General features: G+C 40.3%; 1 protein-coding gene across 1 annotated transcript; it reads right to left on the bottom strand.

The window, feature by feature from the left end:
• Nucleotides 1-1,139: 1,139 nt before the first annotated feature.
• On the bottom strand, nucleotides 1,140-21,857 carry slc6a3 (solute carrier family 6 member 3). The gene is made up of 15 exons (XM_062991806.1): nucleotides 21,569-21,857; nucleotides 20,691-20,822; nucleotides 16,333-16,546; nucleotides 14,486-14,624; nucleotides 13,516-13,650; nucleotides 13,012-13,115; nucleotides 11,910-12,034; nucleotides 10,016-10,128; nucleotides 7,830-7,958; nucleotides 6,854-6,953; nucleotides 5,172-5,272; nucleotides 4,322-4,489; nucleotides 3,808-3,879; nucleotides 2,281-2,323; nucleotides 1,140-1,374 (listed from the first exon to the last, which is right to left on the bottom strand). The coding sequence occupies exons 1-14, from the start codon at nucleotides 21,855-21,857 to the stop codon at nucleotides 2,300-2,302; spliced, it is 1,845 nt and encodes a 614-aa protein (XP_062847876.1). The 3' UTR covers nucleotides 1,140-1,374; nucleotides 2,281-2,299.
• Nucleotides 21,858-23,481: the final 1,624 nt, after the last annotated feature.

Below are 23,481 nucleotides of genomic sequence, written 5' to 3'. Positions count from 1 at the left end.
ATCAAAACACTTTTTCTTAACAGTCCAGGATCTCCGTTGTCGTAAATAATGCTCTACATGTTTTTAATGGTAGACAGTTCTGGACTGCAGACAGACCAGTCTAGCACCTGTATCATCTAAACGTTTCATGATTAAAGCTTTTACAGCTATTTGTTTGTCTTCCTTGTATTTCTATATTGTATTCACAGATGTGTATTATAGCATAACAAAAATACACTAAACAGTGTGCGGACCCCTCTTCTATGATTGTGTATTATTGTTGTGTATAAAATCTGCAAATAGGGTCCATATTCAAATACAAAATACAGTGGTTTTCAAATACACCGATCAGACATAACATTAAAACCACCTCCTTGTTTCTACACTCACTGTCCATTTTATCAGCTCCACTTACCATATAGAAGCACTTTGTCGTTCTACAATTACTGACTGTAGTATTTCTCTACATACCTTTTCAACCTGCTTTCACCCTGTTCTTCAGTGGTCAGGACCCCCACAGGACCACCACAGAACAGGTATTATTTAGGTGGTGGATGATTCTCAGCACTGCAGTAACAATGACATGGTGCTGGTATGAGTGGATCAGACAAAGCAGCACTGCTGTAGTTTATAAATACCGTGTCCACCTACTGTCCACTCTATTAGACACTCCTACCTAGTTGGTCCACCTTGTAGATGTAAAGTAAGAGACGATCGCTCATCTATTGCTGGTTTGAGTTGGTCATCTTCTACACCTTCATCAGTGGTCACAGGATGCTGACCATGGGGCGCTGTTGGCTGGATATTTTTGGTTGGTGGACTATTCTCAGTCCAGCAGTGACAGTGAGGTGTTTAAAAACTCCAGCAGCGCTGCTGTGTCCTATCCACTCATACCAGCACAACACACACTAACACACCATCACCATGTCAGTGTCACTGCAGTGCTGAGAATGACCCACCACCCAAATAATACCTGCTCTGTAGTGGTCCTGTGGGGGTCCTGACCATTGAAGAACAGGGTGAAAGCAGGCTGAAAGAGTATGTAGAGAAACAGATGGACTGCAGTCAGTAATTATAGAACTTCAAAGTGCTTCTATATGGTAAGTGGAGCTGATAAAATGAAATGTTAAATGAACAGATAGAAAAAAAACAATACAAAGTCATTTTAAACTGTTTATTTATGAGCTTTTTATTTAAATTTTACAGCAGCAGACAGATTTCAGCAGTCACTGAAATATATAATAAAGCTTGTCCGATGGGCAACAGAGGGGCTACAGTCAGTAACTGTATACCCACATCTGTATTGTAGATGTAGCTGTTCAAATTGCCAATGAATGCATGTAAACTAGTTGTATCTGATGGAAGGTGGGATGGATTTGTACTTCTTTAATTCAACTGCAAAACAGAACCGTGACATTGTGAGGAAACAAAAAAACAAGCATGGCGTTTATAAGGTGAGCTGATTTACATCAATCACTTGTTGCAAAGAAGCAGATGTAATTGTTGCGTCTTAGTTTCTTGCATCCCCAAATGATCACTGATGGCAAAAATACATTTTATGTAAAACTGCCGCTCAGTGGCACAGCCAGTAGAAAGCAGTTTTGCCTTAAATCATAAAACAATTAAACACCTGCGGTAAGGGGCAATATGCACCCAGCCTTGTGGTGAACGAAGCACAAAATGCTTATCATGTGACAGCAGCCTTACAGTCACTGTATTTCTTTTAACTATGCTTGCAGATCTTGTTATTTTACTTGCTACTTTGGCAGAAAATGATCATATTTAGTATAAATTCAATAAAGCAGATAGAGAAATATGGCCTAAACATGGATCATTAAACCTGATTAGCATGAATTTGTTGCTCATTTCACACAAAAAAACAGGATAAAGAGATTTTATCACACATTGTTTAGGTATTTTTCTCGACACGTCAATCACATCAACATCCATCAATAAGGCTCAGTTTGTACTCTAATCACACAGAAATATAGAAACAGTAAACAGTCCTCATAACAGTCATCATATACTGAAAATAAGGCTGCATCCCAAACACTACAATTCACCGGACACCGGACCATGACCTTGTTCAACATTTCAAAAACAAACGGTTCCACACATACGTTTCGTTTTCTCACATATGTTCACGCTGTAAATCTTGAAACGACTCTTTTGAACTATAGCGTTTGGGATACAGCCTTGATCTGACATATTTCTGACAGAATGTCAATCATGTTGTGATCAAAACCACGTCAAAGTCACACTGTTCAATTTTTACACAAGAAATAGAAGGACGAGACATACGGCTTTTTTTTTTGTACATTCACACCACCAGCCAATGATGGAGCTGAAAAAGGTAGAGAACAAACAATGTATTATTTTTCGTTGTATATATATTATAGTCCAATATTTTTATCTTTACACATACATCTTTATTTTATACACAGGTCAAAATTATCTGGACACCTGACCATGAGCTTGTTGGACGTCCAAACAAATGCTATTACAGTAGAGTCATCTCTATGTGATCTTTTCAGGTATAACGTCTCACAAGGCTTTAAAGTTTGTCTATGGGAATTTATGTTCATTCAGTCAAAAGAACATTTATTTGAATTGAATGTTCCACTCCATTACAAAGCTGTTCAGTGTGGCTGTGGTCAGGTCCCTATGCGGGCCACTGGACATTCTTTAAATCAAGCTTTATGTCTTTATAGACTTTGTTTTGTGCAGCTAAATTTTGAATCAGTTGTAGGTGTTTAATACTGGACCTGGGAAAACCTGCCAAAAGGGAGCTGCAGTAGTCCAGCCTTAAAATGGCAAATGACAAGACCAGACAGCAGGAGTCACGGCCAATTGTGTCTGTTATGCCAAGTTCACACTACACGACTTTCCAACTCGTCAGGTCGCTGTACAGTTCACACTACATGACTGGATCTCTTGTAATCGGGAGTCTTTCAAGGCGGTGTGGCTTTCACACTACACGACTGATCGGTGATAGGGGGTTTCACACTACACCATCTATCACCAACTGGAATCGCAGGCGAGCTTCTCTGGTCTCCCAAACTACGTTTTGTCACGAAAACACATGCGAGAAGTGACGAGGGGTTAAATGATACCACGTTCAAAAATGCACATCAACAAGTAGCGAGCGATCAAAGTTTGTGTGCTGATGTGCAGCGTAAAATCAAAGAGGGAAAATAAATGAATGAGTGGATTTGGCTATGTGAACAGCATGGTTTGTTCTATAGTGAGTTGGAGGTTAATCAATATTTTTTGCAATGCTGCGTTGGTGTTTTGTAGAGAACGATAAGGTCAGAAATACTGTAAAACGTGTGTGTGCTGATGTATTCTGATATAAACTATATTATGCCCCGTCCCACCTTTTTACGACTCCTCCCCTGCGTTTCCCCTCACCCCGTATCTTGCGTTCTCACTGGCTGTTCGACATAGCACTTTGCCAGTTGGGCGACTCATATCCAGATATCTAGCAAGCTAGATAATGATCTCCAGTTGGCGAGTGCTTGGCGAGCCGCTTGGATCGAGTTGTTGAGTAGTTCACACATAGCAATTAAGAGTTGAGTTTTAATCGCCGAGCGAATGCCGAGTTGCTCCCGAGCCGGCAAATCAGGGCAAATAAGGGCAAAAGTCGTGTAGTGTTAACTAGGCATTAAGCGCCTGGCCAAGAAAGAACTTGAATTGAAGACTTTCCATGGTAGTGGACTATTGTTTAGTAGTAAACTAAACAATCAATAATTCTACAGTGAATTCTACAATTAAATCTTCGTAAAAAGACAACTATGCGATTACTTACAATAAAAAAATTTAACATACCGTAAATTGTCGCACTTCACCGCGCTCCACCAGATGATGCTCTGTCTCGGGTGTGATAGCGTATGCTAGTTTCTGCAGAACAAAAAATATTATATAAATGATCGTCACATCATTTAATGAGAGTAACTAGCTACCAGAGTGTTAGTCATCCACTATCTAAACTTCAGTAGCACAAGATTATGACTCTTCTATGTGATTTTAGCAGTGAGATAAGCAGTGTTTATTGGTACAGGTGGCTAATTAGCCAACAATGCTAGTGTACTGATAATAAAATGCTAACCTTTTTATTTTTAGAGATTTGTCTTTGTAGTGTTATAGCCATAACAATGCAACCTATTGAGCTAAGCTACCATGTTCCTTCCTAACATCTTAAAGTTAAATAGCTAACATATAGAAACTGCTAATTAGCCTATGAAATACCAGGCTTTAATACTGCATGTATTTACAGTGCTAGACATGAAAGAGCATGATAAATGTATGTTAGCTAGTAAATTTGACACTGTGATGGACTTACGGTGCAGAAGCTGCCCGGAAGTTTACAGAACTTGTAAAGGGCGTAAAGAGGAACCATAATCATGGACGAGATGGACAAGCACCAGCCGAGCAGGTTTGCCCACATAGGGAAGGAGTAGAAACCATATTTGGGAGGGTTGAATGTCGCAAAACTCACCACCACCATGAACTAGACAGAGAAAATAGTACACAAAAACATGTCTTAATGGCATTAATGGATATTTAACAAATCAGAAATACACAATATGGACAGAAGTACTGGGACACTCCAACAACATTTAATGAGTTATATTAGTGAAATTCTTTGCTTCCAGCTTTGCAGCAACAGTTTAGGGAGGGCCTTTTCCTGTTCCAGCATGACTGCACCCATGTGCACAAAGCAAGCTCTATAAAGCTTTTTGAATTGAGATCCAACTTGTCCAACAAGCTCATTGTCAGGTGTCCAAATACTTTTGGCCATATGGTATAAGATGCTGCTGCCTCAATTCCAGCTGTCAGAAACATACAGATCCAGTCAGAGGGTTTATGCCTACATGAGACAATGAAAATATAATAAATGACCAAATGTATGTGGACATCTGACCATATACCTCCCTTTTGTAATATTAACAGCCTCCACTCTTCCTAGCTGGCTTTCCACAACATTTTGGAGAGTGTCTGTTGGAATTTGTGCCCAGTGACCATGAGCTTGGTGTGAAGGACCAAACCAGAAAAAGAACACTTTTGGGACTCACTGGAACATCGATTGTGAGCCAGGCGGTCTCACTCAGCAGACCTTACAAAGTGCCTGACCTTACAAGTGAATAGGCACAAATTCCCATAGACAATATAAAATATTCAAAATTACATACCAGCAAAAAACAGGGACTGACGAATTTCCAGCAAAGTCTCCAGTATAAACCAGGTCTCTGTCCAATCATCTGCTGGATATCATCACTGAAACGATCCACACCTACACACACACACACACACACACACACAAACATAAACAGTGGTGTGAAAAAAGTAATGGCTTCCTTTCTTACTATAATCTCCTCTGTTACTGCATATCTGTCACACTGAATGATTTCAGATCATGAAATAAAACACAAAGAGAACTCGAGTAAAAACACACAACAGATTATGTAAAAAAAAACTTATTTATTTATGGAGAAAGTTATCCAACAGATGTATCACCTTTGCAAAAAGAGTCATTTCGTAGATCCATAATAAAATACATGTGCATAAACAACAAGGCATAGTTAACAAGAACATCTGGAGTACATTGGTGCACCTCCTGCCTTTTATGGCTTTGATCAAGAGCAAAACTGAAATTCAGAGCGACTTTCTGCCTGGTCATGCAGGTCACTGTCAGTACTGATGGACCTGTCTAAAACCCACCGAAGCCTCGGGCTAAGTGTGTCCTAATATAATCCGAAAGCCCTGTTTTCTAGTAACGTTGTTTTGGGTTCATGATCCATAAGGTCAAAGGTTAATCACTATTTTCATCTTATAGGTCTGTTATGACCGTGCCCGCCCCCTGTTTCTGCCCTTTTGAAGTTCAGGTCTCATGTAGCTGATGTTTGCCTGAGGGATCATTCAGAAAGTTCAGCTCAGTCTTCTTGAGCATTAAAATGCTTTCAGCTGCGAAACACAAGGGTCTGTCGCTCTGGAGGACAGGATTTTTCAGGATAGGAGAGTCGTCCAAAATTATGCACACAGAGTACATCATATATATCTTATAAAGATGATGCATGGAATGTGTGGTTAGTGATGATGCTGTTTATGTGCACTAGATGGTCAAATGAAATGTGTTATTTGGAACGGGATTACAGTGGGCTGATCATAGTGTTCCTGTGCACTACTCAGTAAATAGATTGTGTGGTTTGGGACATGTCCACAGTGGGCTGATCATAGTGTTACTGTGAACTACTTGTAAATAGCGTTCGTGATTTGGGACACGTCCACAGTGGACTGTTAAACTGCCTATAGAATAAATAAGGTGTGGTTTGGGACATGATCACCAGGTTGATGATGATATTTATATAGACTATACACTTTAGGGACTGGGGTGTGTAATTTGGGACAGATCCACAGCAGTAAATAAGGTGTGTGATTTGAGACATGTCAACAATGTACTAGTGACAGTAGCACTATGGCCTATAGAGTGAATAGGGTGTGTGCTTTGGGACACGTCCACAGTGGATTAATAATGATAAGACGTGATGTGATGAAGTGATGTGCACTATATAGAAAAATTGGATGTTTGGTCCACAGTAGACTGATAATGGTGTAGGATTGGGACATAGCCACAGTAAACTGCTATCAGTGGCTAAGCAGTAACAGCAGCTGTCTGTGTTCCAATTCCATCACAAGGAACAAAATATCTCCAGTATAGATTCTTTAGCTTCAAGCATCACATGATCATGCGGTTACCCGAGTGTCTGAAGCTGCTGTAATGAAATTTGGATTGGTCTAATAGAAGTGAAATTGAATTGGAAAACAGTCGGTTGTCTCTAATGTAGAATCAGCTTTCTTGAACACACACACTCACCATAAAACCAGGAGATGCCGATGGCTTCAATCAACACACCAAAGAGGATCGACGTACCCGCAGCAAAATGGTCCAGCAGTGTGAACACGTAGATTCCACCCTGAATAAAGAGAAGAACAAAGAGGAGCAAGAGAACGAGAGGAAATCAAGAGGACTTCAGACTTTTAAGATGCCATTAATGAAAAAAGTACATAAAGCACCCCTCCAAGATCATCAAACATTCCCAAAAACATCACCAGTCTCACAATTCCCCTCCATGTTCAAGCAACAGTTACTGCTAATTTACTATATACACACTACATATGGTCAATCCACTGTGGACGTGTCTCAAATAAAACTTTTTCACTATATAGTGCAACCTACTTCATTAGTCCTCTGTCCCAAACATACACCCTATTTACTGAACAGGTTCTCGAATATATTTTCAGTCCACTGTGGACACTGTGGTCCCAGTTGGTAAATCGGTATACACGCTCCACAAACAAGGTCTGTCGTGAATGTGTCCCAAATTACACCTTATTTACTATTAATAGCACATAAACTATTTTTTCAATCCCCTGTGGACATGTCACACACTCTGTTTACTATACAGACTACATAAACACCATCATTGGTTTATTGAGGACACGTTCCAAACCACAAACCCTATTTACTACTTAGTAAAAATTAACACGTTAAACAGTCCAGTGTGGATGTGTGTCAAACCACATCCCATTCAATATATAAGGCACATAAAGCTGTTTGCTGTTTGGGAAGTGTCCCTATTTTTGGGAAGTATTTGGCAATTTGGAAAGTATTCACTATCTAGGCTACATAAACATCTTTATGTGATTATGTATTTGGACGTGTCCCAAATTGCACAGCCTTTTTAGTATTTGGTTCACATAGACACTATATCAGTTTACTGTTAAATTCGACGTTTGGCTTTGATGTACATCTGAATCTGGTGAGCCGGTTGTGTTTTTATCTCACTCACATTGGTAACGCAGAACAGCGAGATGAGGAAGGTGGAGACGACGATGAAGAGGGTGAACAGCTCTCTGTGTTTGTGCAGGAACTTGAATTCGTCGATCAGTCCCGTAATCACTGATTCCATGCCACCCATCTGAAATCAATCAAATCAACAGAAATATCTTAAAAATAAATAAATATGTTGCTCAGGTGGCACAGCAGTCTTAAATGCTAGCCCACTACCACAGAGAGAGGGGCTCCCAATTCTCCGCCAAGCCGGGCGCTCAGCAGGCACAAATGGCCGTGTCTGGGAGAGGAAAGGTTTCTCGTTATTGCTGTTGCAACAGTGATTCCTGATGCCTGGTGGGGTGTTGGCACGAGTATTATAGGAACGCATAAGGCATAGCGAGACTCTCCCTGAGAATCCACCACTGTCTGTTGTAAAGAAGCAGACTGCAGGTGCTGGTCTGATGTCATACAGAACTGTAAATAACAGAAAGAAAAGAGAGAAAATGCAAAAGACCCCCCACCCCACCCTAACACAAAAAAAATTCCCAGAATGAAATTTTCAAGTCGTACTACAACGTTTCTTAAGCTTGGGGTCAGGATTTGGGGTCAAGTCTGACATATAAATATAGTTACAGAAGATTTTTGTACAAACCCATTAAAATGGACAAGGTGGAATAATATACCTTGTGTGATACACTATATGATCAGAAGTACAATGGTACCTTAAAACTTGACGTTAACTGGTTCTGGGACTGGCGTTGAGTTTAAAAGACGTTGAGTTTTAAGGTATTTTTTTCCCATAAGGATGTATGGGAAACCTGTTAATGTGTTCCATGGTCCCGTGGAAGTGCATATATTTTAGGCACGTGTAAAATATACACTGAAAATAACACAAATACCATATAAAACAATGAAATATAATTGAAAAACAGTTAAAAATCAATATAAAAGTACAATAAAACCTGCACTTTATGTTTACTTTATGTCGTATTCCGTGCAGTAAAGGTGCATTCACATGAGAAGTGACAAAATAGCTTTTGCGCTTTTTTCACTGCTTGTGCACCACTTGCGAATGCGCCTTTACTAAATGGAATACGGTATTCCAAGAATGTCTCCACATTAAGACGTGTAAAAAAACTATAAAGTAGTAAAGGTAAAGTGCCTATTTTATTGTATTTTTATATTGATTTTTAACTGTTTTCCAATTGTATTTCAGTGTTTTTATGTAGACTTATTGTACTAAAACAACAAGTGAGGAATTTCATTAGTGGAGAGAACTTATAAGCAGAGTAATAATTAGGTTTAGTGTTTCTGTGTCGTTCTTTTAGTACATTAATCCACATTAAGCTTTATTTTTTACAATAAGCGTTTTAAACTCAGAAAAGGTGATTGTCACTGAACCCCCAGCTATAATGCAGATTTGTCATATATTTGCACTCTCATGACGTTTTACCGCACCGCTCAAGCCGAGCGCTGAACAAAGCGTCTGTTCATTGTTAATTTAAATTTAAATAAATAATTTTTAAGGCTGAACACGTCAAATTTAAAGAAAATGTCGAGTTAAAGGGTACAGATTTCTCCACGAAGGGTGTCGAGTTTCAAATTTTTCGAGTTTAGGGGGTGTCAAGTTACAAGGTACCACTGTATGTGGACATCCCTACTAATTATTGAGTTTAGGTGTTTCAGTGCTAACAAGTGTATAACATCAATGTTCAATTATATAAAATAAATATTAACTTCCAACCTTGGAGCAACAGTTTGAGAAAGGGCACTTTCCTGTTCCAGCATGGCTGTGCCTCATGCACAAACAAGGTTCACAAAGACTTGGTCATAGAAGTCTGGTGTAGAGGAACCATCAAACACATTCAGGATGATTGAGTGGCAGCCTGGCATTTGTGTCCACCATTAGTGGCTGACCTCACAAATGCTCTCTTATATAGCTGAACAGGCACAACTTCTCAAAGAGGCCTATCCAGATGAGTGGAGGCTGTTATAGTCAGAATATAGTGATATATATAGTCATATAAAAAATATAAAAATATTTTCATATAAAAAATATAAAAATATAGTCATATTTTTAGCACCCATTGTTTTGGAATAGGATGTCCAACAAGATTATAGTCAGGTGTTTGGCCATATAGTGTATTTTAAAAATGATGCTACAGTCTTTTAATTAGTGCTCAATGTCAGAATGTTTCTTACGGCGCTGTCGATGCCCAGCGTCAGCAGCATGATGAAGAAGATCACAGCCCAGACTGATGAACCCGGCAGTGTAGCAATGGCTTCTGGGTAAATTATAAACACTAGACCAGGACCTGTTTAACAAAATAAAAAATACAATTACCATTTAAATATTGAATATTTTGATACATCAAGAACAATGCACAGAAGTAAAATGTTTCAGGAGCCTCCAGGCAGATGCCTCACAGTTCTTCCCTGTGTCCACCTTTTCTCCAGGTACTTTACTTTCCTCCTACCTCCCAAAAACATCCAGTGAATGGATTTGCTGCTCGAAATTCCGCTTAGCTGTAAATAAATAAGTGAATGTGTGAGTGTGCATTTACCCATAATAGAAAGTCACACTGTCCAGCATTTATGCTTACCTGCCATATTTCCAGGTGGTACCAGAACAACACCCTGACCAAGACCGAAAATACATGAATGAATGAACATCCTATAATGTCCTGGCTTGTACAAAAATGCTAAGCAGGATCAGTAAGATTTCATTTTGTATCAAGCTGGCAAAAAGACAAAGATCCAAGTGACTTGGAAAAGAGTTATAAAGATGGCACAGCTGGCAGGAGCTTCAGTCACCATAACTGCTCATCTAGCTTTAATAGGAACAGAGACTGAAGTAAGTCTTCACAAAAACACACTTTAAAGTCTTGTAAAAGGCTTCTCACAAGATTGGATAATATTAAAGCTACAAATGATAGAGGGAGCAGTTTAATATACAGTACATGCCCATTTTTTGGAATGGGATTTCCAACAAGCTCATGGTCAGGTGTCTCAATACTTTTGTCCACATAGTGTATTTATTGAGAATATATTGGTCATTGAATAATCCTTGTCTATATTGCATATACAGTTGTAGCCTAGCGGTTAAGATACTGGACTAGTAAGCAAAAGGTCAGTGGTTCAAGCCCTGCCACTGTTGGGGCCTTGAGCATGACCCTTAATCTCAATTGCTTAGACTGTATACTAAAAGTCACTTTGGATAAAAGCGTCTGCTTAATGCTGAAAATGAAATAAATGTTTTTGTTGTTGCATTTCTTCTACGTTGACAATAAAAGTGTGAAGGGACACGTTCAGGTTCTCGCTTGACTAACACTGATTCCACAAGCAGATTTAATGAAGTGCTTGCAGCTGGACTCTGACAACGTTTACGTTTACGTATTGATCAATCGACTGTGGATCAATAATAATTGTTTTAGTTTGAATCAGACGTGTCTGAGTGCAGCAGAAATGTTTACTCGTAATTAATAGATTATGACATGATTGATGTGACATTAGTTAAATGATTTCTGTTAGTGAAGGTGTGGATAAACAAAAATCAAGGACATAAGTGTCCAGGACATGTAGTGCCTGAAGTGAGATTCTGAACCTTGGTGTGGGAGATGTAAAGTTAATGTAGCTAACAAATGAGAGAAGATGGTAACTACTAGTGTAGCATTTCACTACCAAATTTTCACACTTTCAGACACTGCCTGGAACACTGGTATTGATAACAGTGTACCTGCAAACAAGCCTGCACTTATCCTGTACTGGTCAGCTGTGGGCTAGCCCAGTGGTAGCCCAGACTTGGCCTCTCATACTCATTATGAAACATTATGAAAGCTACCTGTTAATTTTAAATCAGATTAAATAGTTCTAAATGATTTCATCCATCATGATCCCCTCTGTCTGGTACCAGGAGATCATAAGAAGGGGTAAAAATGTCCGATTTAAGAATAAGGAACAAACACGGAAAATGAAATTTAACATTAGAAGAGATTGCGTGGTGCTTGGGTGGCAAGCTAGCCAGGTGTCAGAATACCTACGGCTATTTAGTGTATTAAAATTCTCCGAAAGATTGATCTCACCATCATACACTCACCGTCAGTGGCGACTTTATCGAGGGCGACGTTGTGTTTCTGTGACATGTAGCCGAGGAAGGAGAAGATGACGAAGCCGGAGAAGAAGCTGGTCAGGGAATTGATGGAGCTGGTGATGATGGCATCTCTGCAACATGAACAATAAACCAGGAGTGTGATGATGGATCAACATCATAAATTCATCACACCATAAAGCCTTCCAAACATATTTCTGCCCTGCTAGAGCTCAACTGTAGGAGCTCTTATCTTATAGCAGGGAGGAAACATCTTGGAGCAACAACAGCTTAGCCTTTAAGCCAATGTTTATCAGGAGGTCCATGGATCAGATTTCAAAAGCCTAGTTCATGCTGAAGTGGTGTAAAGCACATTGCTATTGGACTGTCGGGCAGTGGAAATGCATTGACAGGAATGATCAGCCATGCTTAACCACCTGGAAGTTGGATGGATGAATCTAGATTGAACAGATGCCAGGAAAACCGCCTGTCAATGCAATGCCTTTGTGGTAACAGTTTGGGGAATGCCTATTCCTCCTTCAGTAAAAAAAAAACTAATCCAGCTGGTTGAAAAGAGATTTTAAACTATGAATTGTTTCCTCTGGTATCTATATGTGACCTATATCGGATGGCCAAAAGTATGTGGACACCACGTACTGATCATCTTCTTATGCATCAGCTTCTTATCTGTCTCATTCCAAATCCATGGCCATTAATATAAAGTTCTGCAAGGCTTTATACATTTCCAAGATTCTGGAGTGTGTTTTGGGGGATTTGTCAGGCACTAATGTTGGATGAGAAGGCCTGGCTCACAATCAGCATTCCACTGCATCCCAAATGTGCTCAATGGGTTTGAGGTAAGGCTTTGGGTCAACCTTTTACCAAACTGTTGCTTCAAAGTTAAAATCATATAATTAATTTAATACAACATTTAGCGATGAAGAGGTTAAACCACCTGAACTATTATCAGAAAGGGTGTCCACATACATTTGGTCATATATTATGATCATTCATTAGGTAGGCACCCATCGAAACATTTAGCACTGAGTCCAGGCACTTCATGTGAGCAGTATGAACTGTATCTACAGACAGTTAGGTGCAGCGCTCCTACCTGTAGCAGTTGTTGCTGAATTTGTTGTAGCTGGAGAAGGCGATTAGCACACCAAACCCGACGCCTAAAGAGAAGCAGATCTGCGTCGCAGCCTCGATCCAAACCTGCGCCACACACAAAAGACGCCGCACAACAGCCGTCATTAGAGATAATTGCAGGAAACTCATTCAGCCCAAAGATGAAAGGCACACACTGAATGCGGGGTAATTTTGCAAATTGCCGTCGCTCACATATGCCTAATCTAATTCTCAAATTGCAGCTTTGAGCCCTTTTTGACAAACACACAGGAGAAACTGAGGGATTTAAGACAAACGGCGACTTTGCTTGTGCTATCGAGATGCTTAGTGATAACTAAATGAGAAAAGATCTTGTCATGAGGCATTTAAAAAGATTTGAGTTAAAAACTGTTTTTATTTACTTACTAAAAATTTGTAACCAAAAAAAAAAAAAAAAAAACCTGAGCTGGATGAGTGTCCCTGTGTGTGTGTGTGTGTTTGTGTGTACCTGAGCATCACACAGACGAAGGAAGTCCACACTGAGGTAAGCTTTAATGCCGTCCATGGCTCCGGGCAGAGTCACACCACGCAACAGGAGCACCGTCAGAACCACATAGGGCATGGTCGCTGTGATCCAAACCACCTACACACACACACACACACACACACACACACACACACACACACAGTGTTCTTGTTCTGTGACTAAATGATTGGAACAAATTCTAGTTTCTTCAACAGTTTACTGTGAGTTTTACCTAAATCTACTGGTTCAAAAATATACAAACAGCAACATTAATGATTAAACTGGTGCAGAAATTTCTATAATGTCATTATACAATGTTCTTTCTACTGTTTAATGATTAGGACTGACTACAGCAGGTGACTTCTCTGTGCCCATATAAATAGAGCTGATTAGACTGCACACTGCAACCCCCCACTACGCTGTGAATAAATGTATCCAGATATTTAGATGTAATCCAGGAGTCATTGCCATGGCTTAAAGGCTTTTTGTATACATGAAACTGTCCACCGTCGAGCAAGCTTTACATACATCTGTGTGGACTTGAAAGCAGCTCACATAAAAGGAGGTCATGATTTTTGTCACTTTTAGGCTCAAATGATGTTTGTTGCTGATCACATGGTCAAAGCAAATGCAGAAGCAAGGGCTTCCTTTCTGCCTGGCAGCCTTTAAGCTCAGAGTGATGTGAAGCTCACTCGACTGTGGACAGTGACACCTGTGTTTCACTTTTTTCTTAAAATTAAAACAAAATAAAATTATTTTTTAATCACGACAGCACAACTGTCGATTGCTTTATGAATTGGAATCATTTTTAATTTCTAAGCTAATAGAGGGTAACATAAAGCTTACTCGACTGTGGACAGTGACACGTGATTTACTTTTTTCTTAAAAACACAACAAAACAGGTTGATCATTTTCGGTTGTGAGTTGAAGCATAAAAAGAACAGATTCTGACCTTCCCTGAAGTTTTTACTCCCTTCCACAGACTGAAGTAGAGGACCACAATGACCACGGCAAGACAGGCAGTGAGCTGCCATCGGGGCAATCCGAGATCATCGATGCCTGTGCTGTCCTGGAGGTGCAGCACACCACGCCTGTGTGATAGACCAAAATCCAGTTTACACACAAGCCTTGACTTTACAGTTAGTTGGATTTTTTTCAGGTTGTGTCCCAATTTGAATTCTACAGATCATGTAAGTCATAGCAGTGATGGGATTGTAATCATTTCTGTGACTTTTTATAAATGACTTAAATACAAAGTTTATTGAGGGGTTCCTAAAATCTGCTGGATTAAAAATATGGGGTGTGTTCGAAAACCTAGTGAGCTCTCTACATAGACAGCATTTTGCGTCATCCTATGCACGCTCCCGAGAAGGAGGCTGTTCGAAATCCTAGATGCCTTAATATGCTCATTAGTAAGGTATCTTAAAATTTCAACACTATTTTGACTCAAGAACGAGTGAGCATCCGATGCTGCCTTAGCAGTGGAGGCAATCCCAGCATTCAATGTGGCACAACTTTTCTCACAGAAAAATAAAAAACATGGCGGACGGTGCAGAAAAATGAACATGAACAATGAGTTATTTTCAAACGTAAATAAATTATTATTGATTTTTAATTTGTATAAACTTGCACAAGTGTCGTTTATTTGCAAATTCGGGGTTGTCATTGAATTTAACGATACACAGAGGGAGATGTTAGTTGACATGCTAGGGTGTTGTGCCACCCCATCCCATTGGTTTGAATGGCATGAGGCTAACTGTGCTATCTTAGTTAGCGAATCACTGTCTAAGTAGCGCGTTCAAATAACCTGCCTTATAAGTCAATGACTTATTAGAATCCTCTCTACTTAGGCAGCTGCCTATGTAGGCAGTAAGACAGCAGGGTAGCTCACTAGGTTTTCCAACACACCCATACAGACAGCAAACTAGATGGTTTGTTTGGTGGTGTAGAAAGTTCAAAATCCTTCTTTTGTCTTTGTGTCATTGCCTCCTAATTCCTTGTTACTCATTATAACTGACTACAGCACGTGCGTCTCTGTGCTCATACATAGAAGGCAAATTTAACTGCACAAATTAAAAAGTACATGGAGCAGTGGTCTCTTCCCGAGGTCAAGAAGAAACCCAAACTGAGTGGAAATGTAATAAGCTAGTCAAATATAATCCAAGAACCACTAAAAACAAGTAGCCATGAATTACAAGCTACCTGAACATGGGTGACTCTGTCCTGAGTAAAGCAAGGTTTATTTATATTGTTTATAGGATGCCATGCACAAATTGCTACAGACATAGATGAGATGCCTTCTTAGAAAAGAGGCTATTGTTGTAGCTGAAAAAGATCACATAAAGGTCACTCTATTTTAATACCATTTGTTTTTGAAATGGGATTTCTAGCAGTTTAGGTAGTCGTCGAATGCTTGTTGTAAAGGCCAGTGGTTGCTAGAACACAGGCCACGTTTTCTAACAAGAGTGCTAAACTTTAGTTAGCCAGTCTTCGCTAAATAATTTGGACTGTTTCTTTACTTCAAGGGGGCACAAAAAAATATTTTCTTGTTATTTTTTTATTGTGAAAAGTGTGGAAATATCTGGAGAACACAACGAAACCAAGTCGGGTACTTCATTAAAGTGAATTACATGCTCACAAATAAAAACCTGACAGGCTTCCTCTCTAAATGGTTAAAAACTTTTGATACTATGACCAAGGCTCTATTCCATGTATTATTATGTTAATAAGTGCAATTCTAATGCACAGTGAAGATCTTGTCTGATCCACAGACCCATGGTTTGGCAAAATCTCACGTACTCAAAGTACTCCAGGGCTGGTGTAGCTTTGTGCGAGTCGTTCAGGAAGGTAGCATTGAGGTCCGAGCAGTTGGCGCTATTCCACGTGTTGTTGCAGTTGACCCATGGCAGCTTAGAGGAGAATGAGGAGAACAGGTAGAAGAGCGCCCAGGCGATGATCACGTTGTAGTAGAACCCAACGTAAAGTGAGATGAGGATCACTGTGAAGCCAACACCTGATTAAAAGAAATTGTTCACAATTAAACACATTTTTTAATCAGTCAAGACAAATTTCTAGACTTTTCCATCACTGCCTTGTGTCATTTTATCTCTAATACTTACTGGCCAGACACAAGTGGGTGTGTCTAAAAGCCTTTTTGGTGATTCACCTTTTTACTATTGCAACAGTGACTCCTATTTGTTGGTTAAGATGCTGGCACAAGCAGCCCTTCTCGGCCCTCTCTCTGCCCTCTCCAGCCCTTCTCGGCCCTCTCTCTGCCCTCTCCAGCCCTTCTCGGCCCTCTCTCTGCCCTCTCCAGCCCTTCTCGGCTAGCAATAATACTGCTAGCAGGTGTCAGGGAGAACCAGAGTACAGGAAAATTTAATACTTACAATGGAAGCCACTTAAATTGTTGTCCAGTCTCTTGTCATTTCAAGGCTGGACTATTGTAACTTTTTTTTTGGTGGGTCTTTTCATGTACATTATCAGACCAGTGCAACTGATTAAAGGTGATTTAAGTCTGGCTGGTCTTAACCCACATCATAATACTCAAGGAAAACAAGCATCAAGGCTCATCTCTGTACTAGCACCTGGGTGGTTGAATGGACTTCCCTAGTCTCTTGCTGTCTTCAAAAGAAATCTAAAGACCTTCACCATGTCTTTACCAAATGGTTTAATGGACACCACCCTTGCACTTGATTCTGACTTTTAAAACAATTGTTCTGTTCTTTTACCTTCATATATTTGTTCTAACAGAGTTCCAGTAGGTTTGCCTTGAGTGAGGAAATGTTTACTAAGAAAACACTTCTGATTAAAAGCAAAACCAAGGGTAACATGATCATATCACACTTTTCCAGTTGTGTTTATTTAGTCAAAAGAGCATTCGTCAAGTCAGGCACTTAGGTTGAATGAGGAGGCCTGGCTAGCAATCTATGTTTCAGTTCATCACAAAGGTGTAGTGCAGTAGCAAATTTAGCTTCCCCCCCATAAAAACAAAAAAGTACATTCTGATAAACTATAGTAAACCCTTCACATTTCAACACAAATTGAATTGGCAGATATGAAGGATTTATTTGTTTAGATTTGTATTTTTTTTTATTTTGATTATAAAATTATGAGTAGATAAAATTAGACCTGAACTCTTATTAAATCATATTACATTATTAAACACTGTGTCTTTATGGACCTCGTTTTATGCACTGAAGCTATAAAGTTACAAGAATATAATTTATTTTATATTCGTTTACAAAATTTGTGGGTGAAACACCTGAACTTAGTATAGTAATAATAAGAAGTCCATATACTTTTGGCCATTTAGTATATATGGAAAGGGAGAATACAACATATTTTTCTGTTTCGCTATTACGTATGAAGTTTATTTAATCCTCTCTTATTTCATCTTTAGCCTGAAGGGTTATAAATAAATGTAGATGGCCTCGGGTAGCAGTGAGTATTAGTACAATTCTTCTTCTTAGCAGAGACCGAGTAATCTCATCAGTTACATCCACAAAATTTCTGACTCTTCTCTTTGTGGCTAATTTATGCAAAACATGTACCTCTTTGTCTACAGGAATTTCAAAAAAATCTGCTAGGTCAGAAAAATACAGACAGCAACTTAGCTGATTAATTTGGTGGTGTTCTATAATGTCATTAATCTGTGGCATGGTTTCTTAATCCTTTATTAGTGATTATGATGAAAACCGCCTCCTTGTTTCTACACTCACTGTCCATTTTATCAGCTCCACTTACCATATAAAAGCACTTTGTAGTTCTACAATTACTGACTGTAGTCCATCTGTTTCTCTGCATACTTTTTAACCTGCTTTTACCCTGTTCTTCATTGGTCAGGACCACTCACTGTCCACTCTATTAGACACTCCTACCTAGTTGGTCCACCTTGTAGATGTAAAGTCAGAGGCTCATCTATTGCTGCTGTTTGAGTTGGTCATCTTATAAACCTTCATCAGTGGTCACAGGACGCTGCCCATGGGGAGCTGTTGGCCGGATATTTTGGTTGGTGGACTATTCTCAGTCCAGCAGTGACAGTGAGGTGTTTAAACACTCTAGCAGCATTGCTGTGTCTGATCCACTCATACCAGCACAACACACACTAACACACCACCACCATGTCAGTGTCACTGCAGTGCTGAGAACGATCCACCACCCAAATAATACCTGCTCTGTGGTGGTCCTGGGAGAGCAGATCATAGATTATTGAAGCCAGGATGTAGGTATGTCAGAGCTACGTCAGGTCTGAAGATCTGTACAAATCCAAACTGTCACCTCATGCTGTCACCACCAGGTACTGGACTAGTAATCAGAAGACTGCCGGTTCAAGCCCCACCACCACCAAGTTGCCACTGTTGTGTCCCTGAGCAAGGCCCTTAACTCTCCAATTGCTCAAAATCGTGTTGTCATAATTGTAAGTCACTTTGGATAAAAGTGTCTGCTAAATGCTGAAAATGAAATGAAAATGAAAATAAATCACTCCAACTAGTCTTTCTAAGCCAGTAAGACAAAACAGAAGTGCTTTTCAAATGAATGATGTTAGTAAAGACTTTTTTCACTCGGGTGAGGAACCAAAAACTGGGAAAGACTTTTGGGCTCCTTCTAAAAAATGGGTTTACCATATAATCTAACCACAACAAGTGAAGGCAGGGACCACCAGAGGAAATGTAACAGCCTGAAGTTAACAAATCCTGAAGCAGGTCATCTTGCAATGATGCAGTGTTGCGAGTGTTGTGTTATTATCTGCACATGTGTGATTTTTGGTGCTTTGCAGGACATCGATCGTGAGGAAGTGAAGATGTTGATCAGCAATAATTACAGTAATCTCTCTCCGAGTGGCAGGAGCTCAGAAAACAGAGCTTGTGATTAAGATGTCTGTTTTCCTTGTTCTTCTCTCTACAGATCTGTCTCGGTACTGACAGGATGTTCCAGCTGACGGTTTGATCTGCATGAATCTAATTTTGATCTGAACTCAAAGCTACTTTATAATTTTGGACGATCCTGATCATTTGAATTAAACCACACTATATAATAAGGCACACCTGTTGGCCAAATGCTGGCATTATGGTGTCTACACTGGGTATTGCTCGATTGCTTGATGTTGGCATCTATTAAACATATTCCGTCACAGAACAAAAAAAGAACATATTCAGAATATGTTTAGAATACATTTTGCGACAAAAGTTGCACTATTATTTCACCGTTATTCTGATTTTTTTTTTTTTAGTGTCTCTGTCTTTCTTATTTGGCAGTGATTTTGTGTGGGATGCAGGGACAGAGGTGATCTGTTGTTCCTGCTGCCTTCAGGTCATCCTGCAACTATTTTCAGGTGACTGTTGGCCTCTTTTTTAGCTTTCTGATTATTATTCAGAGAGCAGGTTGTGAGATCTTGTGTGCTACTCCTGGTTCTGTGAACATCCCACTTGTAGATGATAAAACCAGTTGTACTGTTAGGGATGTTGAAGGTGTCTGTTGCGACTCTGTAGCTTTTTCCATTTTATTGTACAAAGCTCCTTTACTTTAGCATGATTTTTACTTGCTGTCCTTTATAATGAAACTAGGTCCAAGGTGCGTTTTACATACATTTATGTTAAAAAGTTGCTACTTGTGCAACTCCTAGTATGTGGGAATGTGATGTTTCTCATGTGTCCCATCTGACTGACTGACTGACCTCACGCTCCATCCCTCTATACACATTACACAAAGTGCATTCCATACACACCACCAAAAACACATTACCCAAAATGATATTTACATTTACATTTTCAGTATTTAGCAGACGCTCTTATCCAGAGCGACTTACAGAAGTGCTTCTATAGTGAACATTTCATTTCTCAAGTTTAGGTAAACAACAGTCGAAGAACACAAATCTGCTAAAACCTGTTAGAACCAAAGTGGCCTTTTTTTTTTCTTTTTTTTTTTTTGAAATGGAAAAGATTGGAATAAAGTGTTAGTAAATAAGTACAAGTCAGCCTAAGTGTTTAGTAAAAAGGTGGGTTTTTAATCGTTTTTTAAAGACAGCAAGAGACTCAGATGTTCGGACAGACAGAGGAAGTTCGTTCCACCATTTGATATGCACACACTCTCGTAAAATCTGGCCAGTAAACAATACCTGTTCTTAAAGTCCTCCTATAAACATTTCCAAAGCTTACCTTTAAAGATGGGACAGATCTTCCAGACACCAGCAGCGCCTTCTCGATTGTACTGTCCCAATGCTAACTCCATATAGAAGAGTGGCATCCCTGCTATCACCATAAAAAACAGATAGGGTACGAGGAAGGCTCCTAGGGAAAGGTGGACCAAAAATGTGATTGATTGATTGATTGATTCGTATTGTAATTATCATCATAAAACAACAACAACAATAATAATACTCATAATAATAATAATAAATAATAAGTGTTTGGGTTGTGGCAGTGGTCTATTATGCTAGCCCAACACCTCGTTCACAATGCTATCAGCCAGCTGGGCATTATTGAGGACAGGAACTTCAAAAACCTTTCAGCCCACTTAGTCTATAAATGAAGTTGTGTGTATGAACAATCAACACATCTGCTATCTTATCACGTTTGCACCACTGGAGCCTATCCCAGCTTTTCAATGGGCGCAAGGCACACAGTAACAACCTGACTGCATGTTTTTGGACTGTGGGAGGAAACAGGAGCTCCCGCAGGAAACCCACGCAGACACAGGAAGAACAAGCAAACTCCACACAGAAAGGACCCGGACTGCCCCGCCTAGGTATCGAACCCAGGGCCTTCTTGCTGTGAGGCGACATCACTACCCACTGAGCCACCCCAACCTGTAATCAATAACCAATAATTTATATCAATTGCTGAGATTTGAACCCAGATCTCAGCGATAGTGGATGAACAGATGTTTCCTGAATCCCTGGACAAGTTGTTTTTGAGACCTTGGAGAAGTTTTTGCAGGCTGACTACTCCTGAGTAGATATACCAGAGTGATTTTTGTCATAATATTCCACTTTTGTGGAATGTCTATAATAATCTATAGAATATTCTGTTCTTACCTCCTCCATTCTTGTAGCAGAGGTATGGGAACCTCCAGACGTTAGCGAGATCCACAGCAAAGCCGATGACGGACAGCAGGAAGTCGATTTTTTTGCCCCAGGTCTCTCGTTCCTCTCCGGAGGGGTGAGTTTGACCGGTGGGAGTAACGAGGGCAGAGGTGGTGAACTGAACACCATTTTGCTCCTTTACCAGGATCAGCTCGACCTCTTTGGGCCCTGCAGAGCCGGACGGGTTGGAGGGAGCGATGACGGAGGACATGAGTGCTGCCGGGGCTCTGCCTCTGGGCATCAGGCTTCACTGAGGAGACAAATGACAGATCGATGAAGACATGATGGATGGAAGAAGAAGGGCCAGTGATAGCTCAGTGGTTAAGGTACTGGATTAGTAAACAGAAGGTTGCCGGTTCAAGCCCCACCACCACCAAGTTGCCACTGTTGGGTCCCTGAGCAAGGCCCTTAACCCTCAATTGCTCATCGTGTTCTGCTCATTGTGTAAGTCGCTTTGGATAAAAGCGTCTGCTAAATGCTGAAAATGTAAATGTAAGAAGAAGGGAGAAAACGATGTAGAAAATGATGTACAAGGATCAAAAGTTTGTGTTTGACCACCAGTAAAACATTTGTAACAGTTGATGAACAAGTCAAAGCCAAATCAAATATTTGTATCTGTTTTAAGACAGGGCAACTTCCAGAAATCATGCCCATCTGCTCTGCGATTTATGACTGGCAGAGGGGGCTTGGAGGCGCAGATGACAGACGTGTTCATTCCTCTTATCTAAAAGTCACCGGCGCCTTATGGAGCTTAAATTTGTTCCAGAGAACAAATGTGGAAGTGTTTAAATTTATCATGGTTTCTTCTTCACAGAGTTGCCAGCTCCTACGTCTGCTCTCTCCTCTGGTCTGGCTTTTCACCAGCACAGATGCCATCACCAGAGGGAACTTTTTATTTTTTTAGGCAAGCTGTCCCAGAAATAGCATAACAGCCCTGTCTGGAGTGAGCCCCACATTTGGATCTACATTGATTGTGGGCTGCACCTACTGATTGGGTGATGTGGGTTGCCGCTCGTGTATTGCCGCCCCTGATATGGTCTTGGTTGTCTTTTTTTTTTTTTTTTTTCTGAGAACTTTTATTGCTGGTCTTTCCCTTTTCTTTCTTTCTTTCTTTTTTTTAAATTTAGCACGTCCAATTTCGTCCCATCTATCATCCTCTCATTAGTGCGGATTCCTGCTCCTGATTGGGGCTGACGAGGCCGTTCCACGCCTCCTCCGAAACGTGCACAGCCAATCGACCGTCTTATCACCCACACTTGACGAGTGTAGCGTGGCAGAGTACTGTGCACGGAGGATCACACACTCCGCCACACCCCCTCCCGTCTCCATACAGGCGCCACCAACCAGCCAGCAGAGGGCGCAACCGCCCCGTTCCTGAGAGAGCATCCCCTACGGTCTCAAGTCCCGCCCCCCCACCCGGACAACAGGCCAATCGTTGTCCATAGCCGCCCAGCCTCGACCGTGAAGGCAGAGCTGGATTCGAAACGACGCTCCTTCGAAATCCAGCTCTGGTTGCAGCGCGTGTCTTTTACCGCTGCGCCACCTGAGCGGCGTCTTTCCCTTTTCTAACCACTTTCTCCACTGCAGCTGCAGATGTTGGCATGTCTTTTATTTGTTACTTTCTTTGTTTTAAATGTTTTGGCCACTCATATTTTCCTGTTGTCTTTTTTTAGCCACATAATCGTTCTACTTTGGCTAAGCATCCTGCAAATTGGGTTCATTTTCAATCTTGTAGGCGTGGGGCTACACCTGCTTCTTCAGTGATGAGGCATGACCCGCTTACAGATAACAATTGAAAACAGAATAACAACAATAGAAGAAATTGAAATGCATCTAAATAATATAACACATTCAGTGATAAGTAA

Source organism: Trichomycterus rosablanca, chromosome 3 (assembly GCF_030014385.1).
Source record: "Trichomycterus rosablanca isolate fTriRos1 chromosome 3, fTriRos1.hap1, whole genome shotgun sequence".
Taxonomy (NCBI): Eukaryota; Metazoa; Chordata; class Actinopteri; order Siluriformes; family Trichomycteridae; genus Trichomycterus; species Trichomycterus rosablanca.
The sequence above is the reverse complement of the archived record's forward strand: the minus strand, read 5'-3'. Positions and strand labels throughout refer to the sequence as shown.